General features: G+C 40.1%; 2 protein-coding genes across 7 annotated transcripts in view; both read left to right on the top strand.

Annotated features, from left to right (window-relative positions):
- Window positions 1-839: 839 nt before the first annotated feature.
- LOC122630110 (lethal(3)malignant brain tumor-like protein 3) lies at window positions 840-10456 on the top strand. 6 transcript variants are annotated; one of them, XM_043814227.1, is made up of 18 exons: window positions 2714-3881; window positions 4094-4172; window positions 4296-4500; window positions 5057-5351; window positions 5479-5718; window positions 5801-6414; window positions 6619-6781; window positions 6862-7033; window positions 7128-7311; window positions 7396-7594; window positions 7679-7896; window positions 8002-8230; window positions 8332-8521; window positions 8587-8708; window positions 8795-9182; window positions 9294-9368; window positions 9453-9765; window positions 9876-10456. In XM_043814227.1, the coding sequence occupies exons 2-18, from the start codon at window positions 4159-4161 to the stop codon at window positions 9999-10001; spliced, it is 3747 nt and encodes a 1248-aa protein (XP_043670162.1). In that variant the 5' UTR covers window positions 2714-3881; window positions 4094-4158; the 3' UTR covers window positions 10002-10456. The 6 variants fall into 6 exon arrangements, with proteins under 6 accessions (XP_043670159.1, XP_043670165.1, XP_043670162.1 ...); XM_043814226.1 differs by having other exon boundaries at window positions 3975-4172; XM_043814224.1 differs by lacking the exons at window positions 2714-3881; window positions 4094-4172 and adding an exon at window positions 840-1153.
- Window positions 10457-11738: 1282 nt separating this feature from the next.
- LOC122630114 (fringe glycosyltransferase) overlaps window positions 11739-14558 on the top strand; it is a 28852-nt gene continuing 26032 nt past the window's right edge. The window contains exons 1-4 of the mRNA XM_043814249.1: window positions 11739-11788; window positions 11819-12027; window positions 12205-12450; window positions 14300-14348. Of these exons, the coding sequence (XP_043670184.1) occupies window positions 11923-12027; window positions 12205-12450; window positions 14300-14348 (400 nt within the window). The 5' untranslated portion in view covers window positions 11739-11788; window positions 11819-11922. The remainder of the gene's footprint in view (window positions 11789-11818; window positions 12028-12204; window positions 12451-14299; window positions 14349-14558) is intronic.

The raw sequence follows: 14558 nt of genomic DNA, 5'->3' as shown, positions 1-14558 counted from the left end.
AAAAGAACATTCTTTTCATTTTGTCCTATTCGTTTTGGATAGTCAGCATTTATAGAGAATTTTTCAAAATCTCCCTTATAATTTAGTGATTGCATTCGTGTTAATCGGCCTATTAGAAGCGTGCATTGTCAAGCGCAGGCGTGAATCGTGCTAGATGACACGGAGAGAAAGAGAGAGAAAGTTATTAGAGACGTGCAAGGAACGGTAAACGAGTCGATTCGATATACATATGTATCAATCGAAAATCATTCAAACACGTTCGCCCATTCTTTTAACGCCGTCGTATTCTTACTATTTTCGTCCTCGACTCATTAAAATCTTTGAAATTAATTCGCTCATCTTCTTTATCACTTCGATACGTAGTTTGGTTATACACAGTGCATATACGATGCGTCGGTGACGCTCGATAAATTTGAAAAGCGCACGCAATTGAAGGTCGATATTTATATACTTATACATATCTATATATCTGGGTATATTTTCTTTTTGTTTTTTTTTTCTTCTTTTGATTTCTTTCTTTTTTCTTTTCTTTTCTTTTTTTTTTTTTTTTTTTTTTTTTAATTAAATGCTATTAGCATTGTTTCAATTACACGCGTACACGATTTTTATTTTTATTCGACTCGTGTCGATATAGAGAGATACTTGATAAAAGTTCCTCTTTACTTTTATTGACTTTTGCAACGTTAGAATAACAAAAGGAAAATCGATATAATATTATAGTACGTATTCATTGAAGGTATTACGCGTGATTTTGTTTCTAATTTCAATTTTTTGTTTTCTTTTTTTTTCTTTTTTTTTCTTTTTTTTTCTTATTACTCAGAATGTTTTATACCAATGCATGGATCTTGAACGTCAGTCGATGCTCTTAGAAAAAGTTGGCAAAAGATAAAGGTACTTTTAACGCGAAAGATGTAGATCGGTTTGTTTTGCGCGAGTAAGATTCTAAGTAACGTGATACATGTCAGGATTTGACAGGTATTTAGAGAAAAATAAAATACAGACGAATGATCTTGTTGTTTTACATCTCCGTGGATGGTAACTCGTACAAATGTGAACGAACCTTCGTAGCAGAAGCAACATGGGTTGGTGCGCATGCGCTTTCGAAATAATATTGTTCCTTCTCTCAGATGATGGCGACTGACAACTTTAAAACGTGAGTTTATAATCATATAATTTCTTATATCTGTAACGTGTCGTTATAGTGTAAAACGTTGCTCCGTGATTATGAGATATCGAGCATTCAGTTGAGTTAGTTGAAATTAAGTGAAACGTACGTATTGCCAAATACAACGTTAAATTTTCGGCTGGATTCGTTAGGTCAACATTCGTTTACTCTCGTAAGTATATATGTATGTACATGCGTGTGTAAAGCTTAGCGTAACTTTGCACATTGAGCTTCGGAAAGTACAAATAATCATTAAACTATCGTATAACGAGGAAAAAGAGAAAGTATGCATGCTCGTGTTTACTAGTGTTATTTACTTATTATCACGTTCTGCATCTTTAACGATAGTACTTTGTGTTTGCACCTATTTTTTGTTTTCAACAGCGTCCATGCATGCACGATCGTAACCATGAGTTTACAACATTGCAACTATTGCAATCGATTATTCTTTAATGACTCGTCGAACATTTCATTTATAATAAATCACAAGTTTAGTATATCATATACAGGTATAAAAAAGACATAGCCTTAAAGAAATTTTCTTACGTTAAATTCACGTGAAAATATGAATGTTTCTTGTTTTCACGGATCGTAACATTTTTAACGATACAGAGTGATTAAAGAATTTACTTTTTTGCTAAGACGGCGAAGACACACGCACGCACGACACGTGTATACGTGCATGCGAACGTGCGTGTGTGTGTTCGTGATGCATGAATGTGTACGTGTGTGCACGTGTGTACGTGTGTGCACGTGTGTACGTGCGTGTACGCATATATACGTATATCGTATAAAATCGTATCATTCCGCAATTTACTTTTCGCTACTTTTCTCGCCGTTTTACTTATCTCGATTGTTCCGCGTTTCTTCATTTTCAAAAGTAACTCGATCGTCGTGTCGCATCTTAATATACGTTATTTTTACTTGAAATCGTTAAAATGGAATAATATACTATAGTCACGTGCATGCGATATTCTCAACTATCGATAGGGGTTACAGCGTGTTCCTCGTAATCGATAGATGCATTCTTATTACTGATGCCGAACGCACATTTTGGAGGTTATTAGGGAAAAGTTCGTCGCATGGAAAATACGTTTCGTCGAGACTCACAAATCGTCTTAACAAGCTCGATTTTTCTCATTTATCGAAGAGAATTTACCCGCAAAGTGATTATAGGTTTCGAAGGAAAATATTGATCGTTAGAATCTGCTATACATCGACAGAAGCTTCTTAAAGACACGAGAGCTCGAAGAAAGTAGAATTTTTTTCGATAAACGTAGGGTATGGTTATAACCAATCGAGTCACGATAAGAAATGTTACGTCTGGTTATACCTCGCTTACATGGCTTAATAGTATATTGTTAAAATGTATTATTTCGTTAATTACTTCGATAGGAATGCACACGTACGTACAATCATATAGCACTAGCGTAAAGTCGTAAGAGTGCTTTTCGTAAAACTTATCGTCTCGTTAATTCGTAACGATTCATTAATAACGGCGAAATAAGAATCGCACGTGGTAACGAGTTCTAACAAATAGGTTGCATTTGATTTCGATTAGATAAAAATAATTTTTCTGGTTTATTTACACGTTTTGTTATCGTCGGTATTGGAACAGACGAAGGAAGAAAAATGTTCAATATCGAGCAGCGAGTCGAATAACGAGCGGAAATGTGTCCGGATAGATTCGTGAATGCGAATAAAGGGAGAAGTTTAATTTATGGCACGAGGTGTACGAGATGGATATTTGAAAATGTTCTTTCTTCCGATCGGTCGCTCGTGAAACGTCCAAGAGAATTGTCAAATAAATAACATCGACGAAATTATCGAATGGGACGAGCCGTTGTCGATCATCGATCATCGAGCAAATGGATTCAGAACTTTACTTGAAAATTGCTTTCACTTGCAGTAAATATATGTGTGCGTTGGTCAGAGAGGAGTGGGAGGAGCAAGAGGAGGAGTTAGAAAAGTTGTTCGATTGGCTATTACCGTCGGAGCGTCATACCTTATTTGCGTCGCGATAGGTTAGGTTCGCATGGCTTGCCGCGCCGTTGCTAGTACGCTTCGAGCCTATGAGGATATAGCTGTAGCGTAGAGAGACCAAAGCTCGAATGCTTAAAAGATAGGTGCGGATTTTCGTTAAAAACAGTACTCTGCGCGACAACTTCCCTCTTGCTCCTGTCCAGGCAAAATCGTTGTAGAAAGATAGGATTTTTTGTGGCAAGGGGATACCTCTTGTCGCTCATTTCGTTCTTTCGTTATACCAGTGAAAAGTGTGCGTCGTGCATACGTGCGTGCGGGCTGTACTGTTGACTCGCTCGTGATACGCGACGGACGATTTGCAAAAGTATTTGAATGAAGGCATACTTGGCGCAGCAATCACGGTGGTACGTTAATCGCGGTTTATAAGTATCACCGCAGATACGGGAAAAAAATTTAGTTTTTAAATATTTGCGATATTTCAAAGTGTGAAAGAAACGTAACTGTGCTCTCGGCAATAATAGCTGGGCGCGTGTTTCAAATTGCTTTACTGGTAGATCCGACGCCCAGTCATGTATATTGTCGGAAGAACGATTTTGTGAATTAAGTGCACAGTGCTGTTTAACTATAGTTACTTCTTATAAACACCAAACTTATTACATATCCGTTCTAGCGCAATTAATTGGAATTATGTAACTAGGAAAAATTGAATTTCCTTATAGGAACGACTTATTAGGTATGCCACATTTGCAATACATGCAATACGCTCGGATTATTTCGAATTTTAATTGTTGTTTTATTTTTTAACTATTCGATCTCATTTCTACAGTCATTTCCCTGTTTTTGTTAACTCTTTTGTGCCCGAAGACGTGTCTATAAATAAATTATTGGACGAGTAAACGATTAATATCAATGAGAGGGTGTTATTAACTGTGCTTCTTTCTCTAGAAACTTTTATTGGTAATTTCTCCATCGTTTGACTATCATTTTCTCATTACCAAACATGATTAAGAATGAAATATTTAAGGTGATTAATATGATATACATGTTATAGTGGATTCTAAAACTGGTCAACATATATAAAATGCTCTTATCCAAGAAAGATCTGTCCGTTTGTAACATTTCTTTTTATATTTTACATTGTTTACAGAATGGACGAAGAAATAGTAGTTGACGACGTAGATGATAATAGTATAACAGAGTCGCAATTGGACGATTCTACTACTCCAGTTATGCCTTTATTATACATTCAACAAGGCAAAATGCGTTCTGGTCAGACGACAGCTGCAAATCAGACGCTTGTTTCTCCGACTGCTACTCAACTCGCTGCCATTATTAATCCAGTTAATAATCAGGTAACGCTCGATATTTATTTAATATCTTACATTTATACTTCAACAGTCATTTATATTTCATTAAAAATTATCGTTTTGTTACATTATAGCTTTAGTATTTTAATTTGTACATTACGTAAGTAAACCAATGCGATAAGCGTTACGCGTTTTATTCGTCGATCTGCTCGGTTACATAAATATTCATGCGCTCTGGAATCCTTTTTTGACTCTATTACGCTTTGGGTGATACAAAAAAACGAAATCGTCATTTGGAAAAATATTAATACGCAAGGTCGCGCAAGCATGGTACACTTTGAAATCTTTTATTAATCTCCACTTTTCTCCGCAATAAATATCGATTTAGTAGTTTGAATAAATCGGAAGCTGTAGCTGTTAGAAGGTGTAGCTGTTAATGTCACGATCGAATAATTCCTCTCATTTTGCGCTACTGGTATACTTGAGTTACTTGTAAGAAAAGCTTTGATATTAAAATTTTGTTAACGTTCTAGAATTCTCTAATAGGAATAAACGATACAAGCGGACGCATCGTCGCTATGCAATTTTTAATATATTTCAGATTGTTACCGGACAAAATAAAGTATTTATACAGGGGCCCGGTCAGGTTACCACTTCTCAAAATAAACAACATATTGTAATTCATCGTCCCGTTAATTCAGTTAATACGACAAATGCTGCGCAAGGACAGAAACACATATTACTTAGAAAATCAAATACGTCTACTGCGCAGATCGTACCCTTGAATACTTCTCAAAGTAATCAGACGAATCCTCAGTCGGGGAAACATACGTTTGCATATCTTGGTACTCTGATCAAGCCGAATAAATCGCGCGAATCTGTTGTAATCCCAGCAGGTATGATTATTTATTTAATACAACTCCGTTATACCGCAAATGCTATGTCATAAATATTTATTTGTTCGTATGCGTGTGTATAGCGAATTGAATTGCAAAGGATGTAATTTGAATTTTGTTAAAACAGGAGCCTTAACGACTACGCAAATAAGTAAGCCAAAGCTAGTTATCACACCGGTTATATCGCAATTGGCACAGACATCGACAAGCACGACTGCTGGCTCGCAAAGTCAACCACCTAAACACATGACGAATTTGTTATTGCCTGTTAGCATTCCCCAACAAAGCGGACCTGCCAAATCGAGCATGTTTAACTTGAAGATCAATAATGGCCAAATTAGTACCGATAGTAAGGGAACGATTACAGGTAACGTACTATATCTGTGGTACGCCGGTCATGGTACGTACAAGAAAAATATAGATCGCTTTCACTTTATTTAATATTTCAGTTTTACGAGAATCCAAAACAACAAATTCAACCACACATCCTCCACCGCTGCATCCAATAGCAAAAATGAGTTTACTAAGTGCGAATAAAGGAAACAATAATTCTACAGATAGTATAAAGATTACGGAAAATCCGGATTCTGCGGTTATCACCCCTATACCTAAAAAGGACGATACTATAATGCCAGAAAAAAGAAAGAAAACGATAAGTAACATTTTAAGAGGTTCTAGCGAAAAGCGATTAAAGAAACAAAAGTCGTCTCAAGAAACTATGGCTGATGTGACTTATGCACTCAGTAGTCCTGAGTCTGAACAAGAGAAAGATAAAAAGGTGCAAAACGACGATGACATAACTTTGATCAAAGTAATTCCTAGCGAAGACAAATCAATGAAATTAAATACGAGCGTAGATGATGACATAAAAATAGAGATAATTAAAACGCCTACAAGTTGTACAGTCGAAGCTGTATCGGATAATAAAAACGACATGAAAATAAATCACGAAGATATGAAAGAACACTTTAATGTTTCTCAACAAAACGATTCCAATTTCGACGCTGCTAAAGCGTTAGATTGGAAAGATGGCGTGGGAACCTTACCAGGAAGTACATTAAAGGTAATTTATAGAAACGAAAAGATAACCTTTCCGGTTAAATTTATTCTCGATATACTTTGCATTCGTGTAGTGATATCTTGCACCTATATGTTCAGCGAATGATGCAAGAAGAATATTTTGTATTTGTGAAGACGCGTGCAAAGTTATGCAATCGATCTTAGACGTCGTCAACTTTATAATAAATTCTACTCGTTGTTTCTTCAGTTTTGTATGAATGAATTCGGGATTATGGAAGTCGTCGAAGAAGATGAAACGAGTAAGCAGAACAAAGATGGAAATATTGGCGATAAGGAAAACGTATGCCTAATACAGAATTCTTCCAAGTCCAGTCCTGTTATGACCAACAACGCGATTAACGAGAAGAAGGGTAAGTAAAAAGAAAACGATAAACGATTTCATTGCTCGTACAGGCACGATTTACTAAAGCGATTAATTTGTTGCGAACAGCCGAAGATCGAAAAACTAGAACCGTGTCCGCCGATACCGTCTATCACTGCGAGGGCTGTGGATGTTACGGCCTAGCTGCAGAATTCGAAAGTCCAATCTCTTGCAGTCCTTCGTGCACGGAGATAATAGAATCTAAGAAGCAGCCTTTGATTCGAAAAGAAAAAGATTTAAAGTATATTAAGTTGGCTTATTTTTATACTTGTACACTTGGAACGATCTTTGGGATCGCTTCGTTACGTTATTCCTTTGCTTTTTCCTTTTTGTAGGGATTTGCGCGTAAAACGAAAACGAAAAAGATTGTTACAAGAACAACAGCAAGCCAAAGAAATGGAAGAAAAATTTGATGAAAAATTGCAAGAGAAAGTAAAGTCTGAGACGGACGAGGATACTAAGGATACCATCGGAGCGATGGACGACGAATGTCAGGGAGGAGATTCTTCCGAATCTAAGGCAAGATGAAACATTATATTATAGGAGGTAAAAGATTTACTTGCTAAATCCTCGATTTTAATGATTTGATTATTTTTCATACAGTATCCATGGCAAACTGGAAAACTTGGTTTCTCTTGGCCTAAATATCTCGAACATTGTAAAGCCAAACCTGCACCCGTCAAATTATTTAAAGACCCATTTCCATATGGAAAAAATAATTTTAAAGTCGGAATGAAGCTAGAGGGAATCGATCCCGAGCATCCATCTCGTTATTGCGTTCTTACGGTGGTCGAAGTTGTAGGCAAGTCGTTAACGCGTTTTTAATCGAAGGACGTAAATGTTCTCGAGTCGGCATAATTTGATACATCTTAAATCATTCTTGCAGGATACAGGATACGTTTGCATTTCGACGGTTATCCAGAAAATTATGATTTTTGGGTGAATGCGGATAGCATGGATATTTTTCCAGTTGGATGGTCCGAGAAAAATGGACATCGTTTGGATCCACCAAAGGGTTACGTACCCAATAACTTCAATTGGAACGCCTATCTTAAAATTTGTAAAGCTCCTGCAGTTCCAAAAAATGTATTTTCCAATAAAAGTGTAAGTGTACATACACGTATACATATACATGCTTCGATTCGGTTTCCCTAGATAGTCGAAACCTTCAACACGAATCGTTCTAATAAATAATTCAATGGATTTTAGTCGGTTTTTCCAACTGGATTTCGCGTGGGCATGAAGCTGGAAGCAGTTGATCGTAAACATTCATCTTTGGTTTGCGTAGCGAGTATAGCGTGTTTAATGGACTCTCGGATCTTGGTTCATTTTGATTCTTGGGACGAGGTATATGATTATTGGGCGGATGCAAGCTCGCCTTACATTCATCCCGTGGGATGGTGTCATCATAACGGGCATAGTCTTACTCCACCCAACAGTACGTATCACATGTACATATTACATAGATACATACGTGTACTTTTTTCAAGCTTATCCCTAACAAGGCGAAGAAATAATCGAGCAAGTGATATTTCGCAGATTATAAAGATCCGAAGTCCTTTACATGGGACGCTTATTTAAGAGAAACACACTCAATGGCAGCACCAGCTAGAGCTTTTAAACAACGACCACCTTGTGGATTTAAGCGTGGTATGAAATTGGAAGTAGTGGACAAAAGAGTTCCTCAACTTATTAGAGTAGCCACTGTGGAGGATGTGAAGGATCACATGTTAGTATACGATGCGTTTGTTCGACGAAACGAACGATAAAAGTCTAACAAAATTACGTTTCTAGGTTGAAAATACGTTTCGATGGATGGCCAGAAAACCATGCTTATTGGATCGATGATGATTCTGCGGATATACATCCAATGGGATGGTGTCTAAAAACCGGACATCCATTGGAAGCACCGTTAAGTAAGATAAATAATTTCTATACGTTTCTATGGAGAGTCGAATAGCGGACTTCAGATTCATATCGTAATTCTTCGTTGTTTTAACAGCGCCGGATAATTTAAACGATAGGCCAGAATGTGGTACGTACGGTTGTCGTGGTGTAGGGCACGTAAAGGGTCCTAAATTTGCCACCCATAATTCAGCGTCTGGTTGTCCATATTCACCTCAAAATTTGCATAAAGTTAGGCAAGTGTCCGATAGATTGAATATAAAACATGAGACCTGCGATTTCGACGAAGAGTCGCAGGAAAAATCAAAAGTCGATAAGACTGATAAAGTGAAAATGGATAAGTCTGAAAAGTCTGAAAAAGTGGAAAAGACGGAGAAAATGGAGAAAACTTCATTTTCCGAAGAACGCTTGTTGAAGACTGAAAAAGATGTCAAACAAGAGGATGGAGAGTCCGATAAAAATGACAAGTCAGAAAATTCTGAAAGGTGAATATTTCGTTCGTTTTTAATTTCGAGACGAATATTTCGTGCGATTAGCACTATATACTTATGTCGTACTTTTCTTTCTTTTTTTTTGTTTTTTTTTTTGTTTAACAGATCAAGCAAATCGAAAAATCATCATAGTGACGGACAAACGGACGACGATGAGGTTTCGAGAAAACGAAAGAAAAGGTTCGTTATGACTTGTGCGAAATCCATTAGAGTCTGATCAACGTATGATCCTTCAACGTAGTAATTATTCGTTACTTTTTGCAGACGACCGATATCTGACGATCCATTATATACTATGTCAAATTCGACCTACAGTGACGCGGTTCTGACTGCCATTCCATATGCTGCCAATATGCCAGATAAACAATTACGTACAGAATTATATCAATCGGTTTATAATCCTGGTTACAATCCGCTACCGGACGCACCACACATATGGGCGAAACATAGCAACGCTTTAAATAGAGTCGTATCAAAGCAAAATACAAATCCTCGACGATGGTCCAACGAGGAGGTCATTAAATTTATTCAAAGTGTACCAAATTGCAAGGAAATCGGTAATATTTTCAGGAAACATGTAAGTTTTATCAAATATCTTACAAACGACTCCAAACTCTTGTTGAATTCTTAAACGAACTCACCGAAACGTACTCTTATTTTCTTTCTTTCTCTTTTCTCTCTTTGTAGAATATCGACGGAGAAGCATTTTTAATGCTCACGCAAGAAGATTTAGTATCGTTATTAGGTTTACGCTTAGGACCAGCAATAAAGCTGTATAACAGTATAGTTTTATTACGCCGGAGAGCCACGTGAATAATTTGTTGAAAAGAAAATCAACGAAAAGACGACGGAAATATTTTCCACAAGAGAGAAGAAACAAAAAAAGAAAAAAAAAAAAAGAAATTTAAGGGAAAAAGTTGTTATTAAAATGAAATTAATTATTTATTAATGAAGTCAGAAATTTCTATGGGATCAGAAATTTCTTAGGTTCGTGATTTTCTTTGTAATTGGCATATATTTATTTCAAATTTCAAATTAATTTTTTATAACCGATACGACACGTCATACATCAATCGCGCGATGGGAAAAATTTTACTCTTGCGATTTGGATCGATGATCGCATCGAGTCATCATATATAGTTCAGATATGTACGCATGACAAGTACTTACGATTGTCCATTATAATTTTTTCGTATATTATCAAGTGAATTCGATCATGTACAAATGTAAATATAATCATCTTAATAATTAATTATTGTAATAAGAAAGAGACTGTTTGAATCATTGATCTTATTTCTTGGATTTTTGGTTACGGTAGTCCCATCTTTCTCGTCGTATCTGAATCTTCGAGATGGTCGATAACGGAGTGCGACGTTATCGGCAATTTTTCGAAAGATACGACGGAGCTGCGCGTTTTGTTCGAAGCTCGACGGTACGATGGCAGCACTATCGACTTTGTGGCATCGCATGGATACGTTACTGAAATATACCTATATATTTTTTACGTAATTGCGACGACGTATAAGAACGTTGTATCCATCGGTCGATTAAAATCGATGTCGAATTCTCGAGGAACGATCGTTTCGCTCCGTAAGCGTGGACTCGTAAGAAATGGAACGAAGAATATCAACGATAAAAACGCGTTCGAGTTGTTGCTCGCTGTCGCTGTTTCTCGCGAAACAAGGTCGGAATATTCGTTAAAATTATGGAAATTTGTTAAAATCGATATATCGTAAAGACAGATACGCGCAACCGTTCGCACGATCGATCAACGAGCGCTCGGTAGGTCGTTGCGTTGGAACAGCGTTGCGATCGCGCGCGTTTGCCCCTCCAACGTTACCCCCTCTCCATGGCGACGGCGAGCCGGCCGGCAAGTGGCAGGCAAGGGGATGTTTACGGCGTAGCCACGGGGACGACCGTCCATGTGTTTCAGTCGAGGACTCGTCGTCCGCGTGAGCGTTCGCGCGGTCGATCGTTGCTGCGTTCGGTATACCGCGTTTTTCGAATTTTGTTATTCCCTGTTATCCGTGGCTTTGCGAGAGAATACAATGCGTTTATCTCGACGAGATATCAACGTAGGAAGGAGGAAACAGTTGTAGGTTCGTCGCTCGTGATATAAACCGAAAGACGCTGATCGCGAGTGTAAAAATTGGGTAAAGTTCGATCTGGAACTGGCGCGGGGAACGTAGACGAACGAAATAGATAAATCGAACGATTTTTCTCGCGAGCTGTCGCGCGCTATTTTTACACGAGAAGTTGTTGGAGGTGCGCCTTTGGAGCAGCGAAAGAGGAGATGGCGGTGACGAGATAAGATAATGGGAAGTTTCACGACGAAGACGAAAACGAAGACGACAAAGGTGAAAGAGAGAAAGAGAGGGAGAGGTGATCTTTTTCAAAGTGTGTTATGTCCTGCGTGCTTTCGTCGACGGGACGAAAGGAGGAGAGTCATGCGGGCTGGTGTTTGTCGTTGAGGAACGACGCGAGGGAACGAAGGAGGAGCATCGTCGAAGTGTCGGTGGAGGTGGAGGAGGAGGTGGAGGTGGAGGTGGAGGTGGAGGGCGAGGAGGAGGAGGAGGAGGAGGAAGGGGACGGAGACGAGGGCGAGAAGGGGACCGTGGAAAAAGGGAACTGCGAGGGTGGTAAGGGCGGCGGTACCGGAGCCGGTGCTGCTTCCTCGCAAGCTCGTTATTCTCCCAAGTACGAGGTGCGCAAGAGCCATATCGTCGATGCGAGGATGCCTCGTGCCTTGCCAACGAGACGAGGCCTGCAGGCTTTGGCCCTCGTACTTGCTACCGCCTATGTCACCATTCTCCTCTACCAGGCAGTGGCACCTCGTCAGGTTAGGACGATCGACGATTCATTTATTTTCGTTACAGCTCGATACGTTTCTTCGATCGATCCTTCGCGAAAGAAAAGAGCGCGCGCTGAAAAATGCGGAAAGCCGACGAACGAATCGTCGCGGAGCATTATTCGGCCCGGTCGACTCGATAGCAATCCCATTATTTTCTCTTTGCAGTGGATCGAAGAGATAAGCAGCGAGGTCAACGGTAGAAACGAGCCCTTGATCGAAGTATCCGCGCCGAGAAGGATCGTAATCGGCGAAGGAGGCTCGGCGATGACCCCACCGCTCGCCACGGCCACGATGGTACCCTTCTCGACGAATCTGGATGACGTGTTTATCAGCGTCAAAACTACCAAGCACTATCATCGTTCTCGTTTGCCGGCCATCATCGGCACATGGTTCCAATTTGCCAAGGATCAGGTACGTGTCGTTGGGCCGCTACTCCTCCGCGGCTCGAAACTTTCAGCAGCGTTGCATCGCGCGTTACGAACGTAACCAGCGCCTGAGAAAATATATCTGAATATGTCTCTCCTCGTAAATGTATTCGGCATGGGATAGACGTTACTTTGTGCGCGTACTCGCGCGTACTCGAGCGTACTCGCGGACAAAAGCGGACTTGTCGCTCGTCTCGCCGTACGAATTTCATTTCCCACGATTCTGTTTTCTTCGGCCTCCTCTTGCGCGTACGCGTTTGCGCATTTCCCTACTACGTATTTGTTTGTCTTACCTATCGCTAATAAACACGGCGAACGGGTAAACGATTAAGGACGAACGCAAGGACGAAAGAGCGTGCGGTGCGTCAAACGCGAGGCATTTCTTTCTCGGGAATCGACGCAAGAACCGACTTGCCGATATTATCTTGAAACGGCTAATTGCGCGTATTGTAAACGCTTCTCTTTGCTTTCTACCGCTACATGCCGTTTCCTAGAATAGTCTTAACCCTGGAGAGATGGCAGGCGCGAGCCCTTCTTACGTCCGAAGAGAGAGAGAGAGAGAACGCTTTCGAGAGATTTACGGGCGAAAAACATCGGAGGTAGCTCGCCTAGAGGTAGCTCGCATAGGTCTTCAACGAGAGAAAAAGAAACTAAACGCGCTTCTCTGCCTTCTTGTTTCCTCGCTTTCTACCATGAATTATATCCATTGTATTTACCAGCCCTCGTACTCCGTTAAAGGTTCCCGTCTCTCGTTATCGAGCGTTTCGAAAATTTCGTCGAGAGTTCTATTCAACGAGTGTAGGTTACGCGTCACAAGATCCGCTAATTCTAATTAGTTCAGCTAATACCACGGAAAAGAAGTCTAGTTTTGTTAAATGGTTACCAAGGACGCGTTTAATTGTCTTTCATGCTCTTAATGAGACGAACTTTGAGAACGGTTCGGCTGCTTCGAATCGTCTTTGCCAGCCTTCGTTTAGCGCGTAACGCGAGAACGCGTAATACGAGATTCGCCGTCGCCTCTTCAACTAGAAAAGTGCCACTCGTTACGACTGATAACGCGACAAATTTTCCTACTCTCTTTCGTAATCTCTTTCGAGTGACTAGAACGTATCGTAATACGCGCGTACATTTTTCTTGCGCTCGTTCACGTTTAGTAGCTCGATCGCCTTGTGGATCTTTCTGCGTTAAATTTTGGCCGTGCGGAGTAAACGGGTAAAACTATGTAAAGGCGTAAATCGAGTTATACGGTTCACCCTGTATATAAATATGGTTTCTACGAGTCGCAGTCGAATGGAATCCGAGGAGCTCGAGTGAAATTCGAGGTAACAGCCGGCTTAAGGCTGCTGCCACTTGAGCGCGACGAAGAAACGATCGGCAACGTGCACTTTGCCGTGCACTATTCCTCGGTTCTCTTCGCTCGGTTGCTATACTTTTGGACGAATTAGTTTAAACTCGATTGGCGCCAGCACGGAAAATAGTCGACCAAATTTTAACTGTCTGCTCGACGATGCGTTTTTCCCTCTCTTTTTCTCTCGCGTAATTGGTCGGCTGTCCTAGACCTCTAGAGAACCATCAGCCTTCCGTCTTTTACTGTCTGTTTGTCAGCGGCTGCCTCTCTCTCTCTCCCTCCCTCTCTCTCTCTCTCTCTCTCTCTCTGTCTCCCTGCCCCTCCACGGGAGCTCGAACTAAAAATAGGCCTCCATTTTAACACGTGTACTCGTCTTACGTTTCTCTCGTAGCGTAATCGTAAGGACGCGAACTCGAAGGAAAAAAAAAGAACAAAGTCGAAGCGAAGAGCAATAACGAGAGAAATGTTGTTTCTTGTTTTGTTGCAGACGTGGTTTTTCACCGATCGAGAGGATCCATACTTTCAGAATCAAACGAGTGAGTATTCTTCGTAATTTATCGTATTGTTCCGAGTAATTTTTTATCGCGCTGGGAGCTCGCGTTTAAATCGATCGAAGGGAAAAACTAGACGACGATGGGTTCGACGAAATTAACTTTAGAACCGTTCGGCGTTTGTCGCGACATCGTTCGGAATACGCTCTCCGTAGACGTTTGGTCGTTTGCACGTTCAAATTCGTTGGTATGCGA

The sequence above is a fragment of the Vespula pensylvanica genome, chromosome 6 (assembly GCF_014466175.1).
Source record: "Vespula pensylvanica isolate Volc-1 chromosome 6, ASM1446617v1, whole genome shotgun sequence".
Taxonomy (NCBI): Eukaryota; Metazoa; Arthropoda; class Insecta; order Hymenoptera; family Vespidae; genus Vespula; species Vespula pensylvanica.
This window is presented reverse-complemented; position numbering and strand designations above follow the sequence as displayed.

Excerpts from the sequence above, each read along its gene's own strand:
- LOC122630110 (XM_043814224.1), top strand. The coding sequence starts at position 1,128 with ATGATGGCGACTGACAACTTTAAAAC. Across the intron at positions 6,415-6,618 it reads TACCAGGAAGTACATTAAAG|TTTTGTATGAATGAATTCGG; the intron begins GTAATTTATAGA and ends TTGTTTCTTCAG. Across the intron at positions 8,709-8,794 it reads TCCATTGGAAGCACCGTTAA|CGCCGGATAATTTAAACGAT; the intron begins GTAAGATAAATA and ends TTGTTTTAACAG.